We start from the raw sequence: 26,152 nt of genomic DNA, 5'->3' as shown, positions 1-26,152 counted from the left end.
TGTGTGGAAAAGTCTGTGAGGTAAAAACTCCAGGGAAGCCCCTATCCTTTTGCGACTTTTGTCTCTTGAGCTCTACCAGGTTGTGACTACCAGGTGAAGGTCAAAGGAAAATCCCCTTGGAATTCTGGCAGGGGCAGGGTGAAAGGAGCAATTTTGAAATACACCAGAGCATTCTGCTGTTCTTCATAAGGCCTGCCCTCAGGAGAAACTGTTTTACCAGCGGCCTAACGTATGGGGTTTTGTCAGAGCCTAACTGACCTGGGGGAAGGGAAATATCCTACCGTGACCCCTGCCGGCCATTGTGTTTCACCTAAGGTGAGGGAAAATACTGAGAGGCACTTGTGACATTCATAGCTGAGGAGCACATGCTCATTATAAGACTGAGACCTAATCATAAGACTATGCAATGCTTCTATAACGCCACATCTCTAAAGGACTATGTACTGCAGTGAATTTCACCAGTGCATCGTGTCTGGATTTTCAAGGAAGAGAAAAGTGAATCATATAAAATGCTTGATTAAACCGAGAAATGGCAGAAAAAGAGTGGAATGTAAAAAAGGAACAAAGAACACTGGCAATAAATATGAAACAGTAACAAATATGGTAGGTATTAATCCAATGATATCAATAATCATTTTAAATACCAATGGTATAAATACGCCAGTTAAAAGACAGAGATGGTCACAGAGGATCAATAAACAAGATCCAAATATAAGAAATCTACTTTAAATATGAAGGCACATATAGCTTAAAAGTAAAGGGTTGGGGAAAGCTACATCATGCTAACACTAATTAAAAGAAAGTTTGAGAAGCTGTATCAATCTCAGACAAAGCAGAGTTCAGAGCAAAGAAAATTATCAGACAAAGAGGGGGACATTCCATAATGATAAAGGGGTCAATTCTCCAAGAAGACATAACAATTCTTCATGTTTATGTGCCTAACAACAAAGCATCAAAATTCGTGAGACAACAACTGATAGAACTGCAAGGAGAAAGAGAGAAATCCACTATCATAGCTGGAGATTTCTACACCGCTTTATCATAAATGGACAAATCCATCAGGGAGAAAATCAGTACAGACATAGCTGAATTCAGCAACACCATCGACCAAATGGATATAATAAACATCTACAGACTACTTCAACAACAGCAGAATACACATTGTCTCAAGCTCACATGAAGTACACACGAAGACAAACCACATTCTAGGCCATAAAACACACTCTAACAAATTTAAAATGTCAGAAATCATATAAAGTCTGTTCTCAGACTGCAGCGAGGTCAAACTGGAAGTCAAGAACAAAAACAAAGCTGGAAAATTCCAAAATACTTGAAGATTAAACGGTTCAATTCTAAGCAATACATGGACCTTGCTGTCTGTATGTGAACTGAATATCATGCACAGTGACCAATCACCTACAGACTTTGAAAGAAGGGACCTGATTGTTCACTGACCATGATACACATCTGTCATATCCCGGGTGATTTGTGGAGTTAAGAACTAGCTGTGAAGTTTGTACTTTATGCCCTTCCTCACAGTTAATATGGCAGTAACTGAAATTTGATGGTTTTGTTGTGGTCCTGGGATTATTTAACTAAATCATGGTAACTGAAATTCATGCATGGGCAAACTGTTCAGAGCGAGGACTGCATGTGTAGCATACATTGGGTAATATTCCATTGCAAGAAACAAATACCTAGAAGAATGTAAGATAGGATGAGAAATCATACTCTTGTTATGAGGAAGTCTGTCCCTAAGCAGAACATGAAACTGAGATATCATAAAGAAAAAGGCGAGTTGATTTGACTTCATAAAAATTAAAGAATTCTGCACGGCAAAAGGCAACCCAAACATAAAGATAACTGACAAACTGGGAAACAAAATATAAATATTTGACCATGGATTTGGCCAACAATTCCTTTTCTTCACAATAGTATGAGGAGGGAAAATCTCAGTGAGTCAAACCTCATGAATCAATAGATGAGAGGTTAGACTAAAGTTCTCATATGGTGTGGATTTAATTTTATGGAATGCAACTTACCTTCCAACAGAAAATGTATTACCAGTCTTATGAAGATCCTTGGCAATGCAAGTAGAGAAACCTTGAGTAACTGTGTGATAGATGCATCTCTTTCCTGTTCTATAAGAGGAGGAGAACAATTAACAGAATGTCTATTTCTCCAGGGCAGAATTCCAATATTGCCTCTGTACCACTGAGCCTTGTAAAACATCGAAGCGGACAGTCTTTAGCAAATCACTCTTAAAGAGTCAAGAGGGAAAGAAATGGAAAGGCTAATGAACTTGCCAATGACCTGTGTAGCCCTGACTGCTGAAAACAGCGATGATGGGAAATATGTGATGCCACGTACGTGAAACTTGAAGAGCACAGAGATTCAAATGCAGTAGAGTAGGGAAGAATGCCTCTGATAACCCACCCAAGTTGAATTATTTATAGTCTCAACTGGGAAATGTTGATTAAGAAATGAGAGGACACAGGCAAGAGCGGCCCCTGAAATTGTGCCTAAATACCTCCAATATTCCTAAGGAATCCCGCGGACAACTGTGTCAGAGCGGAGCTGACAAAGGGAGTATAGTAAGCACAGAGGTCATGGCCTTGTCAGCCAGCATACGGAGAGCATTACTGATCCTCAGCAAATCATTACTGATCCTCAGGAAAATGTACTGTGACTGGGTCTAAAACCTGACTGGAATTTTCCATAGATGTGTGATATTGGAGATGGGTTTGCAGCTGCACTTGCCAAATCACCTTTGCAAAGCACAGTAGGCCACAGCCAGAGGAGCAAAGGCTGCTCTGCTCTTTCTCAAGCAGAAAAGGATTTTAGAAGTGCCCACTTCTGTCCCACAAAGGATGGGGCTAGCAGATTACGAATGAGTGATTAGCACAGTATCTGTGATCCCTCGGCTAATTTCCGTCTTGAAGCTGGGCTATACAGACTCAGGTGTTGGGTGATGAGCCACAAGCCGTCTGAACAGGTGCTTAATCAGGACTGGACAGGATGAATTCAGGCCTGGGCATCTGGCATCTGGTTCCAGCCCTTTTCCTGGCAGTTAACCTTTAGACATGTCCCTGACACCTTTGCATCTGTAGCTTTTCGTTGTTGTTGTCTGGTTGTTTAAATGTGTAAAATGGTGATAACACTACTTGGTGGCATATTCTATTTTAAAAAACCTTCCATTACTCCACGCACATCAAACAGTAAATGCGTTCTCTTACTAAACCTGCATAACAATTTTCTGAACTCTTGTGCTCTGGGCAAGACTTATGAATACAGCAGGCAAATAAAGTGAAAGGTGAGACAGTACATAGTGTTGTATTCAATTGGGTCTTGATACCCAAGTGTGACTCTTCACCAAGGATTATGCTGTAGTTAAGGACACAGATTAAAGTTGTTTAGAGTGTGTCCTAAAGTCTCACTGGCAGAATTTAAATCTCTACTCTGGAAATTGTAGACCTGAGACAAATTGCTTCCCTCAAGTTCATTTCCTGCATCTGAGAAAGATAATAGTATCTACCTTGTAGTAGACTGAATAATACCATTGCCCCCAAATGTCCACATTCTAATCCCCAGAACCTGTGAATGTCACCTTAAGTGGCAGAAGGGACTTTGCCAGTGGGATGAAAGTAAGGGTTTTGAGATGGGGAGATTCTCCTGGACTACCTGGATGGACCCAAATGTAACCACTGGTATTCTCATAAGAGAGAGGCAGAGGGAGTTTTTACTCCAAAGAGAATGTGATGATGAAGTTGGGGTTGGATTGATGTGGCCAGAAGTCAAGGAATGCTGGCAAGGAAACAGATTCTCCCTTGGAGCCTCCAGAAGGAGGATGGACGGCCTTGTCAACTCCTCGTTCCAGCCCAGGGAAACTGGTTTTGGACCTCTCTCTTCCAGAACCATAAGAAAATAAGTGTGTTTTGTTTTAAGCAAGCACATTTGTCGTAATTTGTTACAGCAGCCATAGGAAACTACTGCGTACCTCATAGGAACTATTTCTCCAATTAAAATGTGTGACTGGAAACACACTTGGTGGCATGTCTGACACATGGTAGGTACGCTACTGTAGGTCGTTCTCGGAAACTGAAGCCTTGGTTTTGAGGGATCATCAAAACCAGTACAGTGGTTGCCATGTTTCTCCTTGTTCATCCTGGTGACAAACCTGGTAGAGAGAGCTCCATCCTTTCCCACAGGATGCCCACCCCAGTACTTAGAGGGAAGAGGTTATGTCTCACTTAAGGCACCTTCCTCTTTTCCTTTCTACTTTTTTTTTCATTCATCTTCATCCAACTGGCCTTTCTAAATTTTAAAGAAAACAAGACCATTTCTCAATGGATTCAGATACTACCCCAAGTTAATATTCCAACCAAGTTCTTGTTCTTCCGGGTCTCATCACCAGAAATTTCTGAGCCTAAATCCTCTCTAGTTTCTAGGATCACCCATTTTCTCATTTCTCCCTTCTCTAGTTCAGAGTCTTGTCAGTTTAGTCCTTTCCCTAACCACAACTTATAATAAGGTGACACAGCAAAGTGATGAAAGTCTAGACGGTCTGGTTTTAGTCCTGGGTTTTTGCCACCTACTTACTGTGTGGCATTAGGCAAGCTATTCAACCTCTCTGGGCCTCAGTTTCCCCCAAAAAAGGTGAATATTACGTACCTATAGGGTTGCCATTATGAGGATTAAGTGAGTTAATATTTGCTAAGCACTTAGAATAGTACTTGTTGTAGTCTAAGCACTACAGCTGTGCTTGTTAATAATAGTAATTGCAATTCCAAGCGTAAAACTTACTCAGCTTTCTGTCATAACTTTGAAAGGTTGGTCTATCTTTTGGCCGGCGTTTCAGGTAACTGAGTCGAGGCACGGGCTGAGGCATTGCTACCACTGGGTGGTGTGTTCCCAGAACTTGGAACAGCGGTGTGCAATGGGTAGTGGTTCTACTTGGAGACGGGGCAGACTGGACAATGACAGCCCGGGAAGGAGGTGTGGTGTCCATAGCTTCGGGGTCAGAGGTGCCGCCTGCTGAATGACCAATGGCAGCCGAAGCCGTAAATGGGGGGCCGGGGAAAACGGGGGCAGAATGGACAGTGACGGCCCGGGAAGGAGGTGTGGTGTCCATAGCTTCGGGGTCAGAGGTGCTGCCTGCTGAATGACCAATGGCAGCCGAAGCCGTAAATGGGGGGCCGGGGAAAACGGGGGCAGAATGGACAATGCCGGCCTGGGAAGGAGGTGTGGTGTCCATAGCTTCCATATCAGAGCTGCTGCCTGCCTGATCTGAGAAAAGAGAGTGAAAGTGGGAGAGCTTCTCCCTAGCTTCTGACTCTTCTCGAGGTCTAGCACGCACTGGACAGCTCAGCCTGGTGCTGTGACATTCCATTGTACGTGTCACAGGGCAAGGGCAGGCGGGGGCGGGGGCCACAGGCAAGCCCAGCCCGTGGAGAAACCCGGCCCAAGGGCAAAGAGCCCGAACCCTTCTGGATTTTCTAGCAGCTGGGACTTCTCGCTGTGGGTGGCAGGTGTTTGGCACCGGATGGGCCACCGTGCGGAGACTGTTGGGGACTCTGGAAGCCTTCTCCTCCAGAGCTCACCCTGCCTGGGCACCAGCTCTGCAGGTGTTGCGTTTAACGTTGTCCCAGAGGTCTCTTAGGCTGTCTTCATTTCTTTTCATTCTTTTTTCTTTAGTCTGTTCCGCAGCAGTGAATTCCACCGTTCTGTCTTCCAGGTCACTTATCCGTTCTTCTGCCTCCGTTATTCTGCTATTGATTCCTTCTAGTGTAGTTTTCATTTCAGTTATTGTATTGGTCATCTCTGTTTGTTTGTTCTTTAATTCTTCTAGGTCTTTGTTAATCATTTCTTGCATCTTCTCAATCTTTGCCTCCATTCCTTTTCCGAGGTCCTGGATCATCTTCACTATCATTATTCTGAATTCTTTTTCTGGAAGGTTGCCTATCTCCACTTCATTGAGTTGTTTTTTCTGGGGTTTTATCTTGTTCCTTCATCTGGTATGTAGCCCTCTGCCTTTTCATCTTGTCTATCTTTCTGTAACTGTGGTTTTTGGTCCACAGGCTGCAGGATTGTAGTTTTCCTTGCTTCTGCTGTCTGCCCTCTGGTGGTTGAGGCTATCTAAGAGGCTTGATGGGAGGCTCTGATGGTGGGTAGAGCTGACTGTTGCTGTGGTGGTCAGAGCTCAGTAAAACTTTAATCCACTTGACTGCTGATGGGTGGGGCTGGGTTCCCTCCCTGTTGGTTGTTTTGCCTGAGGCAACCCAACACTGGAGCCTACCTGGGCTCTTTGGTGGGGCTAATGGCAGACTCTGGGAGGGCTCACGCCAAGGAGTACTTCCCAGAACCTCCGCTGCCAGTGTCCTTGTCCCCACGGTGAAACAGAGCCAGCCCCCGCCTCTGCAGGAGACCCTCCAACACTAGCAGCTAGGTCTGGTTCAGCCTCCCCCAGGGTCACTGCTCCTTTCCCCGGGACCCGATGTGCACACTATTCCGTGTGCGCCCTCCAAGAGTGGGGTCTCTGTTTCCCCCAGTCCTGTCGAAGTCCTGCAATCAATTCCCACTAGGCTTCAAAGTCTGATTCTCTATGAATTCCTCCTCCCGTTGCCGGACCCCCAGGTTGGGAAGCCTGACGTGGGGCTCAGAACCTCCACTCCAGTGGGTGGACTTCTGTGGTATAAGTGTTTGCCAGTCTGTGAGTCACCCACCCAGCAGTTATGGGATTTGATTTTATTGTGATTGCGCCCCCTCCTACCGTCTCATTGTGGCTTCTCCTTTGTCTTTGGATGTGGGGTATCTTTTTTGGTGAGTTTCAGTGTCTTCCTGTCGATGATTGTCCAGCAGCCAGTTGTGATTCTGGTGCTCTCGAAGAGGGAGTGAGAGCACGTCCTTCTACTCCGCCATCTTGGTTAATCTTCCCTATAACAGCCAGAATGTCTCTGGATGAAAATAGAATAAAATTAAAGCAATATTTTTCACCTCCTCATTCCTCTAGTGGCTTCCTTTCATCTTCGTTTCTCTCTCAGTCCAAACCTGGTCAGTCTGATTCTCGCTTTCTGACCACTCTCACTATCTTTTGAAGCACAGAACCGTGAATCCACTCTTCCGATAAATCTAAGATTCATGACATCTTCTGCACTCATAACTGAATTTCTAGACATCTCATTCCTGGGATAAGTTCCATCATTTCAGTTGCTTATAGGAATTCAAGACAACGTTAGTATACAATGTTCTGTTACATATCTTTGTTTTAGGACAAGCATACTGACCTTGAGGTGAGACTGAAGGAAACAACAAATCCAGGAAGAAAGTGTGAAAGAGAACGTTAGAAAAAACTTAGTGAGGGCGATATTCAGAAATAATATTATTCACAGACATAGACAAAATATAAAGCACAGGATTAGAGAAGGGAAAGGAGTCACACAGATTCTGCACTGGCAACAAAAATTAGTAATTTCAGATTTTCAACAAGTGTATTTTCATATTAGATTACACCACTGTACCTTAATGTAAGTTTCTAAAAGAACAAATTTTGTCTAAAATTTACCATTTCCTAGGGCAGGAAAAAAAGTAGTTTCTTAAACCCAAAGGAAAAGAAAAGAAGGCTAGCTGCTCCCCTTCTCGTTTAAGTAGCTAACTGTGATCCTACAACGTCAGTCAGCTTAGTTCTATACACACCCATCTTAGAACTGACAACTCCTTTACCCACCCCAGTCCATGTCTTAGACCCAAGTCATCCAGGAGCAAAAGCAGAAAAACACTGACAGCTTCAGTTATTCTGTAGAAAACGGAACTCTAATTCATTTGGAAAATTTTGAAATAATTTTCTCAAATGTGAAAATAATGTTTTCCTAATTACACCCATTATTTCTCATTCCAAATCTATCAAATCCACCCCCAAAGGCGCAATCTAAAAGCAATAATGAAGACTATATGGCTCTATAAACATCAATTCATTTCCAATACTGCTCAGCAGAAAGAGATGCAAAGTAGCCATGCTTCATATTCCTACCCCAGCACGAAGCCCCTGAGGTTCATTACTGCTTTTCATAACAACAGGCAGTTTTCCCTTTTTAAAAATTAATCAATTTCATTGAAAGTAGTATCGATATTATCCTCCAAATACTTAAGACTTCTAACAGCCAGTGCCATCCAGCTCACCTTCAGGATCTAAATTTTACTTTAAGAATCTAAAGCAAGAAGTTTATTTCTTGAATGCAAGCACCATTTCAACTTGCACTTTAATGTTTTCTAATATTTCAGTACTAAAACGAGAGTTTTTTAAAACTCATTGTCAGAGTAATGAAAGGCAAGGATAACAAGATTTATGATCGCCATCACCTAAGATAAATAGATGAAAAACAGAGAAACAAAATGACAAAACTCCTCACAACCACACAGCAAATACGTGGTGGATCCGTGAGAGGAATGTAGGTCTGCTGACACACCTCCTGGACATACTTTATATGTCCTATGATGCTTACAGACTCCTGAAGGGATCTACAAAAATCCAAGGATCTTTGGCATTTGGAAAACAGTGTAGAATGCAGACAATGTTCAAAGTCAAAGAGAGGCCAGTCATTTATCTAAATGACTGTTCCCAATGATCTTTTTTATTTTTGTTGGTTATGACACATTACGTTAGAATAATTTTAGATCAATGATGACACTCACTGAAATCTCATATAGATGCAAAGTTTTATATGAGACACGAGAAAATCCCTGAAAAAAGAAAAATTAAGCTTATTCCTGTCGAGAGTGAGCAACCTTAAGGATCTTTTTAACTATTTTACAGTTCAGGAGTCATATTTCACTTTGGCATCAAACTTTAGCTCTTGGGAAAATAAATTTAGGAGAAGAAAAATCTGCATATAGAATAACTATATATAATTCTAATGTTTCCAGTGTCAAGTAAAAACTTGAGGTAACCACCAAAATTTCTATCAAGACTGTAATAAATTATAAGGTGCTGTGCCCACAAGAAACTTTAGGAAGATGGCCTAATAGAACTGACTATGTAAAGCGGTGTGATTTATTCTTCTTTTAAATGAAATCAGTGAAATTCATCTAGGAGGAAGAAGGAAGAAACAAGCGCCCCCCCCCGCCCCCCTCCAGAAAGCAAGCTGAAGCCAGCAGGATCTGATAAAGAACCAGTCGCCTTCCGTTACAACACTCGCAGCATCTCGTTTTCCCTTTTTCTTTTCATTTTTTTAAACACAACCCATTCTCCCTCAAGAAAGCACACACAGTCACCACACTCATTTCTCCTCTATTCCAGCTACGTCAAGACCACATTCACCAACACTGTCCTTCGTGGATCAAAGATACATGACTATAAATTTAAAAGTAAGGAAATGCTTTAAGGAACCATTTTCCTCTACTAGTTTACGCCAAATCTATATACAGCTTAATATTAATTTCCCTATGGGAGATTTCTGAAGACATTAAGCTGAATGATCAATTCGGGATTTCTTTACAGAAAAAATATTTACAAATATGAAGATTAAATATGTAGGTTTATATTCTCAGGTTATACTGTGCCATAGATGCCTGAATATACTGTGATACCAATATAAAATCACAAACATAAAACCCACTTTCCAAATGAAAATGTCAACAAAAATTTTAGGTCAACCTAAGCAAATAAACTTTCAGGATGCAGTTAAAACAGTCAAATATCTAATGATAATAGTAAACATATTCATCTGGTTACACACATTGAAAATGGAATACATGAGAAGATAACGTTAATTTGGAAATACTTCCTTCCACCCCCAGTCACTGAAATAATTTTATTCACTCTCTTTGCGCACATCTTCAATATCAATTCACCAAAGGAAGATGTGCCATTACTTTATGTATTACCAAGAAATAAAAAAATATATACCAATTAAATCACGCCATTATTTATTCACGTATCCCAGTTTCAGTGATGTTAAAATGTAAAAATACAAGTTAGAATTGGTATTTCACTGTGACAGAAGAGGAGAGAGGTTATCTATACTTTTGTTTAACCTGCAGATAGAAAAGTAATCCTACTGAATTATATTAAATAAGAATATTTAATGCATATGCGTTTACTTATATTTTTACAGAAAGAAAAGTATATGGGCAATGGTAAACATATTACAAACATATAGAAGAAACAAATATAAAAATATATTCAATATAACAAACAAGGGTATAAGGGACTATTAAATCTCCATCTGTTTGATCAACGGTCTGAATGTGCGGAGGATGGAAAGATAAAAGTGAAGAAATGTGGGATGATTAGACAGTAAAATGAGAAAGGAGCTGTGTCTCTATGTTTTAATGTACAGTCCTGGGACAGAATGTGATAGATACTATAACAAAAGCACACACACACACAAAAAAAAAAAAAAAAAAAGGAAAGAGACATTACTACCTAAGAGAGGTCAGTAAAGTTTTTTTTTTCCCCAAAAAAAGATAACAATTAAAAGGGGTCAAATCCCCACAAATGAATAAGGGGAAAGAAATTTTAGTCAAAGAGAAAATACTCAGAAAAAGCAGATAACAAAAAAGCATTCATCTCCTAATTCTAAAGCCCAGTTTTAAAGAAAACAAAGAGTTAAATCTACTAATATCAGACCAAAAGTTGGAAATATCTTGTAAACTCTAAGTTTGCCAACACATTTTGAAAGATTTATAAAAAATAAAAATAACTCCATTTTCATTACATAAAATTTCAGGTACTAGTAAGCTTTAAAAGCAAATAAAAAAACTTAAAAGGTCATATCCTCGAGCCATGAGGATTTATAAGCCTAGCAACTATCTTCCCTAAATTCTCCAAATACCACCAGAGAAGTACTTTCTCTTACACATGCACGCGTGCAAATAACACCACAGACTAAATCTCACTCCCGGCATGATGGGAAAACGACCCCATTCTTTGTGTTCAAGCTCAGTTCATTATGTTGATCTTGAACTACAGAAGTATAGATTCCTCTCACTTACCAAAATGAGGTTAACAGTTACTGCTGTAGCAATTTAGACAGTTAATTCAGGGGCTAACTACCTTGAGCCTGAATCCTGAGCAAACTGGGAACACCCTTGCTTTAAAAAAAAAAATCAAGCAGCTCCAAATCTTATGAATACATCATATACCAGTTTTTTAATAGAGCCAGTTGTTTATAAACCAGAATGTAGTTCCCTTGGAAACATTATAAACACAGGTTAAGTTTTCTTGCTAGTCCACAAAATTTAAGTTTAATCATGATGTAAAAGCCTAGAACTAATAGTTCTAGATGAGGTCTGGAAAAGACAGTTAGCAAAGAAAATGAAAGCAACCATCACAAAGCAGAAAAACTAAGTTTCCTCCTAATAAAAACCTAATATAAATCTACTTACGAGACTGGCCCCAAAATGTGCTTATGTACCTATACATGTGTGTGTGTATTATGTGTGTGTGTGTGTGTGTGTGTGTGTATGTATGTAAATAACAACACTGATTCCTGGTTCTCTTGCCTTTGTCAGAATAGTACCAGTAGCAGCACACTATCCTGGCTTTCCCTCTCCATTTTACATCTCCATCTACGCTACAGTTCTAGGACCTAAAATTAGGAGCCTAGGATCCAAAACAACCTGCTAGCCTTCTATCCAAACAACCTCTCAAGCCATTATCATTTAATACTGGTCACAAAAATTAGAAGACCAGACTTAAGAGTCTGAAGTTCAACAAGAAGCCCCTTTTCCGTAATAATTCTGTATCCTGGGGCACACATTAATTGAGTACGTTAAGTATTACTTCCCAGGAGAGCTCAACCAGACCGCAAATGGAAACCTCCTCACTGAAATGTCTAGGTACCGGCAAGCCGTGGAAGAACGCCTCTGCCAGCATTGCCTACAGAGGAAAAGTCCGCTCCTTGCTGGAGCTTTCGTCTTCTGAGGCTAGATGATAAACTCCTTGAAGGCAGAGATTTTGTTTGCTTTGTTCCCTGTTGTGTCCCCAGAGCCCAGAACAGTGACCAGCAAATAAGAGCCTTCCTAAGTAGAAAAATTCATTCATTCATTAATGAAGAAGGAAAGGGTATACTTTGTGGCAAAGAGGAGAGTGAGTTACGGAGAGAAAAACTAAACTCACAGATTGGCTATTATTCTCAAGAGCTTGATAACTACAAATCTTACTAACAGTAGTGTTTTTAGAGATGCATATTTAAAGGGAGAGTAACCAGGTAAAAGGAATAAGGAATAAAAAGAACTTTAGGGTTTTCAAAGATTAAACATGTCTAAGAAAACATGTCCTTTCTTCTCATCTTTTAATCCCTCTTATAAATTTCAAAACACAACCCCAAATGAAACCTACATCCATTAAAATTCCAGTTTTTATATTCCCACAAATCAGGAAATACAGTAAATCCAAATTTCTTATAAATTATTTAAGTTACACAATAATATTCTATTATTCTTTACATCACTGAAAATTCCTGACTTTCATAAACCAAAGGCAATCCTTGATACCTAAATTATGTGAAAAATCAGAAGATGGGTGTCATTCTCCAAACATCAAAGTTTCTAAGTGGGATGCTGAATGTAATTTAAATAAACCTCACATTAGAGTAAATTGAGGATTTCTAGTGCAAACACCAAACTCTGCAGATTCATTAGTGCTTCTGTATCAGAAAAAAAAAGGTAATAAAGCAAATACAGAAGCAAAATTATGCACGGGGGATAATGCTCCCAGTATACTGCCATGGCATGGGTATTTAGCTAAAGGGACATGAGTGAAAGAGCAGACAACAAGCAATTCTTTCAGGAGTCTGAAAAGATACTACTATCAGAATTTCATCAGCCTACATTACTAAACATTTTAAACATTATGCCAAAGAAAAGGCTATTCGTCATGCATCTAAATAGAAACCATAATATGCTCACTTTAGAAGAGAAATATTCAATTTACATTTTGGGTTCCTCATGCTAATCGAAATCAATCTACTTATATAACATGTCAATCTTTAGGTTTGTTTTTACTATTATTTTCTCCCTTAAAATCATCTGTGGAGACTATCCAGAACCACCAGGTGATGACTTTCTGGAAGTGTCAACCTGGGTAGGCTACAGCACCCAGTTAACTTAATCCAACACTAATCTACATGTTGCTATGAAGGTATTTTGCGGATATAAGTAAAGCCTATAATCCATTTAAGTAAAGGAGATTACTATCCCAGATAATCGAAGTAGGCATATCTCAATTCTTTGGAAGGCCCTAAAAGCAGGTTTCCCAAGGAAAGAAAAGAAATTTTGCCTGCGGACCACCGTTCTGGCCCATGCCCACGGGAGTTCTATCCTGCAGGTGATCTCCTCCTGACAGCTTTCCCATACACATTTCAGACTCGCTTAGCCAGCTGCTGACAATCATGCAAGACAATTCCTTGTAATAAAACGGATCTATATGTATCATATATATATAAATATATGTATGTATCTCTCCTACTGGTTCTGCCTCTCTGGTTGAACTCCAACTGATACACACCACAGTACGGAATATAAATTTAGAAATAGTACTTCTTCGATTTAATTGGGAAAAATATTTTGTATTTGCACACGTATGGGTAGGCCTACATAATCCTCGTTTTAAAATTGCAGTAGCTCAAGACACTGGTACAACACTAAATCATTTGACAGGAACTACTATTGTTCTGTAAGAGCAGTGTAAGGGACTATTTGTTTTTCTCAAGACCACAAAGAACAAGTCTGGGAATTCTTCATGATTTAATCTAAACCTATTAATATTGGAGAATCTTACATAAGTACTAGGAAATTTTAAAAGAATAATAAGAATTTTCTTTAGCCCAATGATAACATTCTGCTGTCATTTTTGCACTCAGAAGGTGGCTGAACACCCAGTAAAAATGCATGCTACTTCCTGAATCAGGGTGTGGCACTACAGCTGCATCGCCTGAGAGGCTACTACTTAAAGGGCACTCCAGCAAAAGAACCACCACATAAAAGATGGGCTAGAAACCAAGAATAAGACAATTATATCCAACAATATCAGAATCTTACCAGAGAGAACACATACTTTATCCACAAGCAATGGACCTAAGAGGTACTGTTCAACTGGATATATAACCGGCTGGTCTTTAATTCTGATCAAGCAAAACCCCCAGCAAGCCCCAGCAGCCGCAAGAGTGGCAGCAGCAACTCCTCTAGTACAGAACTGTAGCCTTACTTAACACTCACTTTCCCAGGAAGTCCCAAAACAAACCCCCCCGACGGTGCAGGGACAGAAATGTGGCGTGGAAGGTACAAAGTGCGGGAGGCTGGCTTTCTGAGAAACAGCATGGCCAAGAGGGATATGAACACAGACAGACACAGAGACCAAAACCCCAATGGAATAGGACCAGGATAAGACAAGCCAAAAGAAAGGTGAAGAAACTCAGATGATGAATGACAGGGAGCCAGACACCCACACCCAGGAAATAGTGGAATAGCAACATAAGAAGCAAACGGTTAGTAAGAAACACAGCAGCCACGCACACGCAGCTCAGTACTAAAACTCTGGGAAGAAAAGGCATAAAATAATTCCAATCATCTTTTATTCCCCTCTTAAACTATGCTGCTCAATAACAAATTACAAAGCCAGTAGCAATTGAGTTTTTAAAACTGTTTCTTTTCTTGGTAGCCAGGAAACTGTGTGTCGAATCTTAAAATAAGATTACAATGTTACATGACCAGAGGACAAAATTCTATAGTACTTGTTCAAATTTATAAGTAATATTCTGTGGAAAGAACAGATCATTTACAACTCTTTCCCAAAATGTGAGAAATATAGTGGCTAATAAAAGCTATCTGGTGTGCTTTGGATATCAAATATAGATTTAATTCTATTTCTTACTCTCGTTCAAATCACGTCCATCTCCCAAAATCAGTACTGGGTCCAAAAATGAATTGAAACATTTTTCAAGCAAGGTATCTGGACTAGCAAGCAAAAATTTCAATGCAGAGTTCTAACACAAAAAAATCAAACTGAAAAATAAAACTTTATCAAGAAATTTCTTTTCTGAAAGACTGAAATACATTTAGTGGGAAGCCACTAATCCATCAGAAGTATCGTATTTTAAAATCTATGAAATTAAGATTTGAATAAAAGTCTGATTTCAAAAAATAAATAAATAAATAAATAAAATAAAAATAAATTACATCTATGAAGTACTGCTGTTGATTTCAGGGTGACACAAAAGCAAAGAAAGGCATGTACTTATGTAAGTATGTAACGAGAGAGAGAGTGTGTGTGTGTGTGCACGTGCACGTGTGCTGGGGGTAAAGATGCAGTGCAAACAGAGAAGACGTACAAAAAACATACATAATCTAATCTTGAGACTCTGATAATTTGTTAATTCTGACTTAAAGAACTTTATCCACCCATCTTATCCAGAACCAGACCAGAAAACACGAATAGAGTTAATATCAAAATACGAGGAAACAAATGAGTAGGTGATCAGCTCATTCATTCACACTTTCAACTTAGTGAAGAAGAATTGTGAGGGTTGGACTTTATCCTTTTAGTTTTTTGAAAATCAAAATTCTATGGGTACAGAACAAGAGGAAAAAGTTACTTCTAGGGGAAAATATCAAGTCTACCAATATCCTAAAAATTTAAAACTTAGTAAACAACTTATGAAAGTAGTCTACTACTTCCCAACATTCAAGAGCATGAAAATAAAATTCTTCTAAGAATCAGGCTCAAAGGAGTCACACGGATTAATGACTTCATTCTGTCACTGCCAGTCTCTCTGACTGTTCAGAATACAGTGATTAATGCAGTTCTACTGGAAGAACTATTTCTATGCACTTGTGAATTTATGTTAAATACATGGTGTAAAGGAAGAGGCCAAGAGGCATACGCTTTATCTTTAGTACAAAATACCCTAACAAGAAAAAAAGGCAAAGAAAATTCCAAGAGAGCTATCTGGCTGGTTCTGTTTAAACAAAGCTCATTCTGAAGAAGTCAAAGTCAGAGCTCAATAAAAAATCACATCCAAGTCTCCTAACTTGTCCTCAAAATGTCCCTCCTTCTAAATTTGACCGATGTACCAATGTAATAGCTTGCTTCTCCACAATACAGAGTCTAAAAATTCACAGCCCAAAAGAGCAACGGCTCAACATAAAAGGTCTAAACCAATTAAAAATTTTAACTCCTTAAACTTGAGGTTCATTTGTTCCTTAAACAGATAAATAAATAATGAGAGAGCAAGTGGCTATCTGCACTCTCTTGATTAGCCAGTAGAAAACTTTAACTTCTTAATCAATGAATACTTTCTCTTTCCAATCAATGATGCTGAAGTCCATAGCTTCCCAATCTATTCCCACTCCATGTTGCCATTCAGAGACTGCAACAGTGAAGTTACACTGACTTAGAATAAAAAGTAGGTAATAAAGTAAATTCAGAGAGGCAGATATATTGGAAAAATATGTCCCGAAAAGTACATAGTTTTAAAACCATCCTTCAACCTCTCTGACATAGAGAGTGCCTCTTCAGCTTCCCTTTCCTTACCTTTCCAACTCAGCAATCTTCTTATCTTTGTCATTCTTCTCACTCTCCACCTCCTTCAAGATTTCCAAGAGGCGGTCAACTTCTGCCTGGGCCTTGCTAGAGGCATCTTTGTACCTGGCAATCTCTCTCTCCAATTGCTGTATTCGATCACTCATCTCTGGACTGGCTCTGGCTTCCGATGCTGCCTCGTGTGCCTACAAAGAAAATGCCCAAATTCTATCAGATATACATACAGTGGCAGTGGGCAAACCATGTCCCCAAAAGCCACCTATACTCCAATTTCAACAGGGGATTATCAAACATCTAATAGCTAGTCTTCAATTTATAAGGTTCTTCTCTGCTTAAATATTACATAGACAAAATATCACTACACAGTTACATTTTTTTTTTTTTTATAACTGGCAGTTTGTACCTTTTGACCACCTCCACCCATCATACAAACACACACACACACACACACCCACACAGCCCTCCATTTCTGACAACTACCAATCTGGTCTCTGTATCTGTGAGTTCAGTTTTTGGTTGGTTTTTGGTTTTTACATTCCACATATAAGTGAGATCATACAGTATTTGTCTTTCTCTGTCTGACTTACTTCACTGCCCTGCTTTTAAAATGTAATAATGCTAGGGAAGCACTTATCTACTAGAATGGGATAAAATCTGAAATATGATATTTAACAATTATTCTGGGTCTTACATTTTATTACTAGACTCTTATCTCAATCTTACATTAGGAAATATGCTCTCATTTATTTTAAGACATTTTTTTAAAGTCAAAGGGTTTTTTATTTTCAATAGGGCAATTTCCAATATAAATTAAGTTTAGAAACAGACATGATAAAATAGTCAAATTCATTCAACATCTAGCAGAACTGAAAAAGCTGTATAAGACAGGTATGTTGTTAATTAAGATCTCTGTGATCTACTTTCAAATTCCTGGGCATAGGTTAACTTACTGATTCCATAAACAGTTATGTGTTAATGAATAAAACTAAAGCTGATTCCCAAATATAATTAATAAATTGTTTTTATTATATTATTATTTTAGATTTTATTCTAAACAGCAAAATTCATACAAATACCTTCATAAAACAAGAATGAGTAGGCCTGTTCCATACGGGAAGCTACTGGAACTTCAGTTCCAACATGTAAAAAACTCAGAAGTCATCACTACTATTTTTACAAGAAAAAGTTGAAAAACAGAAAATCAATGAGTTTTCTAGGACCTATCAGAGAACTGAGGTCACAGGAAAAATTACCCCTCCAACATCAAGAGACACTGGCAAACCCACAGAGCTGAAGCTGAGATCTGCTCACCTGGAGCAGAAGCTGTGAGCAGAAACACTTAAGTGGTAATTTTAAGGAACTGCTGGGGGCTGAGTGTGGACGTACAAGCAAAAGAGTGAGGAAAGGGCTTCCCTGGTGGCGCAGTGGCTGAGAATCTGCCTGCTAATGCAGGGGACATGGGTTCGAGCCCTGGTCTGGGAAGATCCCATATGCCACGGAGCAACTAGGCCCGTGAGCCACAACTACTGAGCCTGCGCGTCTGGAGCCTGTGCTTCGCAACAAAAGAGGCCACGATAGTGAGGGGCCCGCGCACCGCGATGAAGAGCGGCCCCCACTTGCCGCAACTAGAGAAAGCCCTAGCACAGAAACAAAGACTCAACATAGCAACCAATCAATCAATCAATAAAAATAAATAAATAAATCTTAAAAGCAGAAACCTACCACTTAAAAAAGAAAAAAAAAAAAGAGTGAGGAAAGTCCCAGGGCCGGAGGTTTTAGGGGGGCCCATACTTTCATGGGCTTTAATCCAGGAACCACACCAGGGTCTCACAGTGAAGAGCCAACAAAAATCCCCTTGTGGTTCTGGCTGCAGGAGGGGAAGAGTAACAATTGTGAAATATGCCCAAAGTGTACTCTATCCAAAGACAGACCCTCAGGAGTAAAAATTTTAACAGAGCTTTGCCCTACCTGGGGAAAGGGCATTTCTCCCACTCTAGCCCCTGCTAGTAAAAAATAAGACTCATATATTTGACACAGATGTTGGAATTACCAGACAGGGAATTTAAAGTAACTATGATAAATAGCTAAAGGCACAGGACTTCCCTGGTGGTCCAGCGGTTAAGAATCCGTCTTCCAGTGCGGGGGACACGGGTTTGATCCCGAGTCAGAGAACTAAGATCCCACATGCTGCAGGGCAACTAAGCCCGCGCGCCGCCACTATGGAGCCCCCACGCCTCAACTAGAGAGGCTGCATCCCACAAACGACAGAGCCCATGTGCTCTGGAGCCCATGCGCCACAACTAGAGAGCCCGCGCATCACAATGAGGATCCCGCATGCCACAACTAAGACCCAACACAGACAAAAAAATAAATAAATAAAATAAATAAATATTTTTAAAAAATAGTTAAAGGCGCTAAGGGGAAAAGGAGACAACACCCAAGAGTAGAGGGGGCAGTGTAAGCAGAAAAATGGACACTCCAAAGAAGAATGAGAAGGAAATGCCACATATTAAAAACATGTAAGATCTTGCTTATAATGTGGAATCTGAAAAAGGTCAACTCAGAAAAGCAGAGGGTAGAAGGGTGGTTGCCAGGGGCTGGGGGTGGGGAAATGGGAAGATGTTGGTCAAAGTGTACAAACTTTCAGTTATAAGATGAATAAGTCCTGGGGATCTAACGTATAGGATATTGACTCAAGTTAACAATGTTGTGTTGTTGCATACTTGAAATTTGCTAAGAGAATACATCTTAAAAAGTGTTCTCAACAACCTAAGTGTCCATCAGTGGATGAACAGATAAGAAAATGTGGTATGTACGTATGTATGTATGTATACACACACAGGAATATTACTCAGCCATAAAAAAGGGGGAAAGTCTCTTCATTGGCCACAATATGGATGGACCTTGAGAACGTGCTAAGTGAGATAAGTCAGACAGAGTAGATAAATGTCATTATGATTGCACTTACATATGGAATCTAAAACAAACAAAAAGACCAAGCTCACAGAAAAGACCGGTAGCCTGCCAGAAGTGGGGAGTCAGAGGTGGGCGACATGGGTGAAGGTGACCAGAAGGTACACATTTCCAGTTACAAAACAGTAAGTCCTGGGGATGTGATGTACAGCATGGTGACTATAAATATGTGCTGCATATGTCAAAGTTGCTAAGAGAATAAATCTTAAAAGTTCTCATCACAAGAAAAAAAATTTATAACTATGTATACTGATGGATGTTCAATAGATTTACTGTGGTGATGATTTTGCAATATAAACAAATATTGAGTTGTTATGTTGTACACCAGAAACTAATAAAATGTTATGTCAATTATACTACAATTTTTAAAAAGTGTTCTCACCACACACACGAAAAAAGGTAACTATTTAAGGTTGATGAAAGTGTTAATTAGCTTGACTGTGGTAACCATTTCACAATGCATACGTAGATGAAAGCATCATGTTGTACACCTTAAATATCTACAATTTTTGGCATTGAAAAAGCTGAGGACAAAGAAAAGAGTGAAAATGTATATTGCAAACTCTAGAGCAACCTATATTTAGGTTGGAGGAGGGCGTTGTGGGAGCAGTGTAATAGGAAAACATCACTAATTAATTAAAATGAAAAGTTACAGTTGTCCAGAATGAAAGAAGGGAAAATACGAAAAGTAAAATGGCAATTAGCAGAAAAACAAGTAATAAATCAGAGTAGGGGGAAGCCACCAAGTCCTCTACCCAAAGATAACTTTATTTTTTCTCATGAACCTAAACACAAAGTTTAAGAGATCATAAAAATGGCCAGCTATAGAAGTATCATAACAAGGAGATTAAAAATAAACAAAGAGAAAATGCGGGATTGCCATAAATAGGCGAGTTTGGAATATTAGTGAATAACATTTATTACTCTTGACAGTTACTGCTCAGTTTCATAATCCTAAATACATCTAACAGTCTTACCTTCAATATTCCAGTATTAAATAGAAAATTACCTCCACTTCTTTAGTGAGGGGGAAAAAAGTCAATTACCAAATCTGAATTAGTTAATCTCAAAAAAAGTATTTTCCTACTTATTCAAAAGTAACTTTAAGCTACTGGATTTTCTTCCTTTCCTTAGCTTAAGAATATGACTTCATTTCTGGCATACCCTACATAATGATTCATCACAAGGTGTTCATGCTGAACACACCCAATATATGTCAAAAGAACACCACCAAGTCTCAAGACTAGGCTGGGCCCCCTTCTCATCAGTAATCACATGAACTGGACCCAGTTAATCAGAGTTGGTATAACTCAGAGATAATAAGTATGAAAGTGCTTTGAAAACCACAAACTGCCATATAAATATTAGAGAGGTGTAAATCAATGAAATGGATAGTAAATACCTGTACCAAATTCTAATATTCACCAGTATGGGTGACTATCACTGTTAAATTATCTCTTTCCAGGAAGCCTAATGCTAATAGAAGAAAAATATCAGATAACTGACATTTTTACATTGTGGTCTTAACATTTCATCTATAAAGGAGCTGCATATTTTAATCTTACTCTGAATTGCCAATTTACTAAGAGTTTGGGGACTCTCAGGAGTAAAGTAAAATAGGATAAGAATGCCAAGAGAATTAATCAAGGTATAAATGGTATTTTGAATTTTAGGAGATTATTACTCCACTGGTAAGTTATTCCATATGGACACTATAGAGTTTTCTACTATGCTGTTATTTAAAGCAAAGCAAGAACAGTCATCAAGACAGTATGGGACTGGCACAAAAACAGAAATACAGATCAATGGAACAGGGTAAAAAGCCCAGAGATAAACCCACTCACATATGGTCACCTTATTCTTGACAAAGGAGGCAAGAATATACAATGGAGAAAAGACAGCCTCTTCAATAAATGGTGCTGGGAAAACTGGACAGCTACATGTAAAAGAATGAAAGCAGAACACTCCCTAACACCATACACAAAAATAGACTCAAAATGGGTTAAAGACCTAAATGTAAGGCCAGACACTATCAAACTCTTAGAGGAAAACAGAGGCAGAACACTCTATGACATAAATCGCAGCAAGATCCTTTTTGACCCACCTCCTAGAGAAATGGAAATAAAAACAAAAATAAACAAATGGGACCTAGAAACTTAGAAGCTTTTGCACAGCAAAGGAAACCATAAACAAGATGAGAAGACAACCCTCAGAATGGGAGAAAATATTTGCAAATGAAGCAACTGACAAAGGATTAAACTCCAAAATATACAAGCAGCTCATGCGGTTCAATATCAAAAAACAATCAACCCAATCCAAAAATGGGCAGAAGACCTAAATAGACATTTCTCCAAAGAAGATATACAGATTGCCAACAAACACATGAAAGTATGCGCAACATCACTAATCATTAGAGAAATGCAAATCCAAACTACAATGAGGTATCACCTCACACCAGTCAGAATGGCCATTATCAAAAAATCTACAAACAATAAATGCTGGAGAGGGTGTGGAGAAAAAAGGGAACCCTCTTGCACTGTTGGTGGGAATGTAAATTGATACAACCACTATGGAGAACAGTAGGGAGGTTCCTTAAGAAACTATAAATAGAACTACCATACAACCCAGCAATCCCACTACTGGGCATATACCCTGAGAAAACCATAATTCAAAAAGAGTCATGTACCACAATGTTCATTACAGCTCTATTTACAATACCCAGGACATGGAAGCAACCTAAGTGTCCATCAACAGATGAATGGATAAAGAAGATGTTGCACATATATACAATAGAATATTACTCAGCCATAAAAAGAAATGAAATTGAGTTACTTGCAGTGAGGTGGATGGACCTAGAGTCTGTCATACAGAGTGAAGTAAGTCAGAAAGAGAAAAACAAATACCGTATGCTAACACATATATACGGAATCTAAAAAAAAAAAAAAGTTATGAAGAACCTAGGGGCAGGACAGGAATAAAGACGCAGATGTAGAGAATGGACTTGAGGACACGGGGAGGGGGAAGGGTAAGCTGGGACGGAGTGAGAGAGTGGCATGGACATATATACACTACCAAACGTAAAGCAGATAGCTAGTGGGAAGCAGCCGCACAGCACAGGGAGATCAGCTCAGTGCTTTGTGACCACCTAGAGGGGTGGGATAGGGAGGATGGGAGGGAGATGCAAGAGGGAGGAGATATGGGGATATATGTTTATGTATAGCTGATTCACTTTGTTATAAAGCAGAAACTTAAAAAAAATAAATAAAGCAAAGCAAGAAATTGGAAAAGTTTTCTTTAACCTTTTTCAACTGCGAGTCCATCTTCAGACACTCTTCCTTCTTCTGCTCCAAAGCAATTTCTAGTGTCTTAAGCCGTGAGTCCTTTTTCAGTCCTGCGGAAGCTAGGGAAGAAGCATGCTCTTTCAGATCCAAGAGTGAAGCCTAAAAGAAGCAACATACATCTAGAATAAATACTATTTATTAACAAAATGGAGATTTAAATTCTTAAATTTATTTTCCTGGTGGTTTGTAGTTTCTTTCCATTAGCATATACTGACATATTTCCATTTCAAGAACATGAAATACAGAACAACAACATTAGCTCTGGCTTTCAAGTTCTAACTAAAACAGAATGAATTCCCAAGAAATACCAACTGAATAGTGACTTAAAGAGCTCTACCAATACATATCCATTCCCACAAAATAAATGGAAGTAGATCAAGCTTTGTGAATGTAAGCAGTCAACCTTAGTAGCTACACTGACTTTTTTCTTCTCTTCTAATTTTGGAAGAAACATTCTATTAGAAACACAAATTCCCATAAATTTTCCTAAAGATATTAGAAAGAAAACCCTGAGAATGTCCCTAAAGCTCATTATTATCTGATCACAAGGCATTAGACATTTCTGCTATTTAGGTGACATCGACAAGATTCTTCAAAAGTAAAATCAAAGTCTATTAAGTCACCTAATTGGTCAACAATCATTTAAGATTTCTCTGCCAATGCTGAGGTGATCGTTAAGAGCTGATGTAAATAAACTGTCCTCCTTGTGCATATGCCGTTCGTCTATCAGCTTTCTCACCATTAGCACAGTATTTCTCCAAATGTAACTGGAGAAATACTGTTATTTTAGGATCTGTAAAACGTCATTAGCAAGTAAGAAGCCAACTCATAACAGTTGCAAGAGGTAAGAGGCAAGACTTAGGAAAGAAATGATTCCATCTACTATATCTCTGCAAAGCTGCCTGAAATAATCCCTGCTGTAAGAAGATTCTTTAAATCTTCCAACAGACCCTTTTTTTATACGCATTATGTAAACACCAACAACATATACACACAATGCACTGGCTAAGCAAACCAAATAATTCCATTTTGGTGATCTTGACCTCTTTCTCTGAGAGGTCGCCTTGCAACAGGCTGACTTTTTCTTTCAGGTCTTTAAGATCTTTTTTGTAGTTATCAATTTCCTCCTGCTTTTCTTGCTCATCTCGGTGCCGCTGGTCCTTTAAGCGTTCGATTGTCCGCTCCTGATAAGAGAGCACATCAATACATGAGAAAATTCCTTTCATACTTCTATCATATGACTGCAATTCAGCTTCTAGCTGATAAAATTTCACCCTTCCATCCTCCATTCAAAAGACAGTGATAGGTCGTTAATAATTGACCTTGTAAAGAATTCAACCTTCCAACCTATCTTGCCCTAACATACATCTGGTTTTGTTCTTTTGATTCCCCTAGGTTTCTTTTCCTATAACCTTAATTAGTATTAGATGTCCCTAGAGTATTCTTTTGGAATAATCTCATTTATTCAAATCCCAAGCAACAAAAAACTTATACATATACCCTAAGGACAATAAGTAGCAAATATTTCTTTTCTATATATAATTCACATGTTGCCTACAAAGCAATGGAAACAACTCACAACTCACACAGCAAACAGGAGGAGGTTGGAGAGATTATGATTTGTTGAGCTTAAAGCATAAAGAAGGATAAAGAAAAGAGAAACCATTAAAACTTCTGTCAACAGATACTCAAGAAGTTTGAAAGTTGAAGCAATTTAAGTACATTTATGGGTATTATTTCTGAATATATTCGGGGATCAAGCCTTGATCCCTGGGCAGGAAGCCTGAAACATTCTGAGTCCAAGAGGCTTAAGGAACAGTAACCCTATCCCTTAAAGAAAAAAGAAGAAGAAGAAGAATCCAATTAAAATGCCCCACCAAGAGTCCTTAAACCTCCTCCAAGACATTAACACTTGTCATGTTGGGCCACTTCTTTATTTAATCAACCATTCCTGTAAAAACTAGGTTTGCTCATGAAGGCAAAATGAAGTGGCAAGGCCACGACTAGAAAAACAGCAAGTACACTGTATTAATAACTAAAACCCATGAATATATTAGATCCCAATGCGGCACAGTAAAAGAGAACTAATGTTGCCTCCTGATGGTCAGCGTCTGACATTCCCACATCACCGAATTCTAGCTGACCATACACATAAAAAGAAGATAGTAAACAGGGAGCACATGGCTGGTTCTTTAGAAACTTCAGCCACTGCCCTCCAGTACGGAATCCATCCTGCCTAGCAACAGGTGCTTAAATTGGCAACAACAAAACGAATCTTCTTTCCCTTACACTGGGTACGTCAGCAACAGTACAGGCAGCTCTTTTCCCTTTTGCCAAAGCGACTTCTTCTGTCTCCTCTATCAAGTCTCATCACTAAAGTGACTTTCAGATTAATGAGAAGGCAGAAGAAATGTGTCTGTGAGGAGTCTGGGCCAGTCACCCACCTTCTCGGCAAGGGCCTCCTCCAAAGTAGTCAAGGCGGTGTCAGTGTTGGTGGTGTCAGCCTGCAAGGATTTGACTCGCTCCTTCAAGCTGCTCATCTGCTTTTCCTTATCTCCAAGTTGCTCTTGGAGCTTTTCAATCTGAGTTGTGCACACACATTTAAGGGGGGGAAAAAAAGGAAATTCAGAGAAATACAAACAGTCACAATAAAAATCATTTTAAGTTGGAAACAGGTAGATCAGGGTTGTCAGTGTGTGCTCTGTGGAAGTAATTTAACCCTAAGGGTCTTAGAACTTCATGCAAAGCTTTAAACTGAGAACTTATAGCCAGAAGAGAGAAAAGACATACACATGGGTATGGTCATACATGCAGAGTCATAAATCTCTATAAAGAAATAAGGAAAGTAGCTAGGGAGAAAAGACCCAACATATAGGGATGGGGATAGAGGGAAGACCTACAGAGAGGAAAGCCATGAGAAACTGGATTACTTCCAAAGCAACAGTGTAAATGCCCAGAGAGATTCCTTTAAAAAATGCTGAGGGAGGACAGCAAATTGAACAGCTGGATGCTAAGAAAAACAAATCAGCTGTAAAAAGGAAAAACTGTTCTTAAATTTATTTATTTATTTTTGGCTGTGTTGGGTCTTCGTTTCTGTGTGAGGGCTTTCTTTGGTTGTGGCGAGCGGGGGCCACTCTTCACCGCGGTCGCGGGCCTCTCACTGTCGCGGCCTCTCTTGTTGTGGAGCACAGGCTCCAGACGCGCAGGCTCAGTAGTTGTGGCTCACGGGCCCAGCTGCTCCGCGGCATGTGGGATCTTCCCAGACCAGGGCTCGAACCCGTGTCCCCTGCATTGGCAGGCA

The 26,152-nt window shown here is 39.4% G+C and overlaps 1 protein-coding gene across 1 annotated transcript in view; it reads right to left on the bottom strand.

Moving 5' to 3' along the window:
* LOC137759766 (ELKS/Rab6-interacting/CAST family member 1-like) overlaps window positions 1-26,152 on the bottom strand; it is a 137,516-nt gene that overhangs the window by 19,825 nt on the left and 91,539 nt on the right. Inside the window, 4 exon segments of the mRNA XM_068536383.1 lie at window positions 16,529-16,722; window positions 22,810-22,950; window positions 23,895-24,035; window positions 25,296-25,433. Coding sequence (XP_068392484.1) covers window positions 16,529-16,722; window positions 22,810-22,950; window positions 23,895-24,035; window positions 25,296-25,433 — 614 coding nt within the window.

This window comes from Eschrichtius robustus, chromosome 2 (genome assembly GCF_028021215.1).
Source record: "Eschrichtius robustus isolate mEscRob2 chromosome 2, mEscRob2.pri, whole genome shotgun sequence".
Classification (NCBI taxonomy): domain Eukaryota; kingdom Metazoa; phylum Chordata; class Mammalia; order Artiodactyla; family Eschrichtiidae; genus Eschrichtius; species Eschrichtius robustus.
This window is presented reverse-complemented; position numbering and strand designations above follow the sequence as displayed.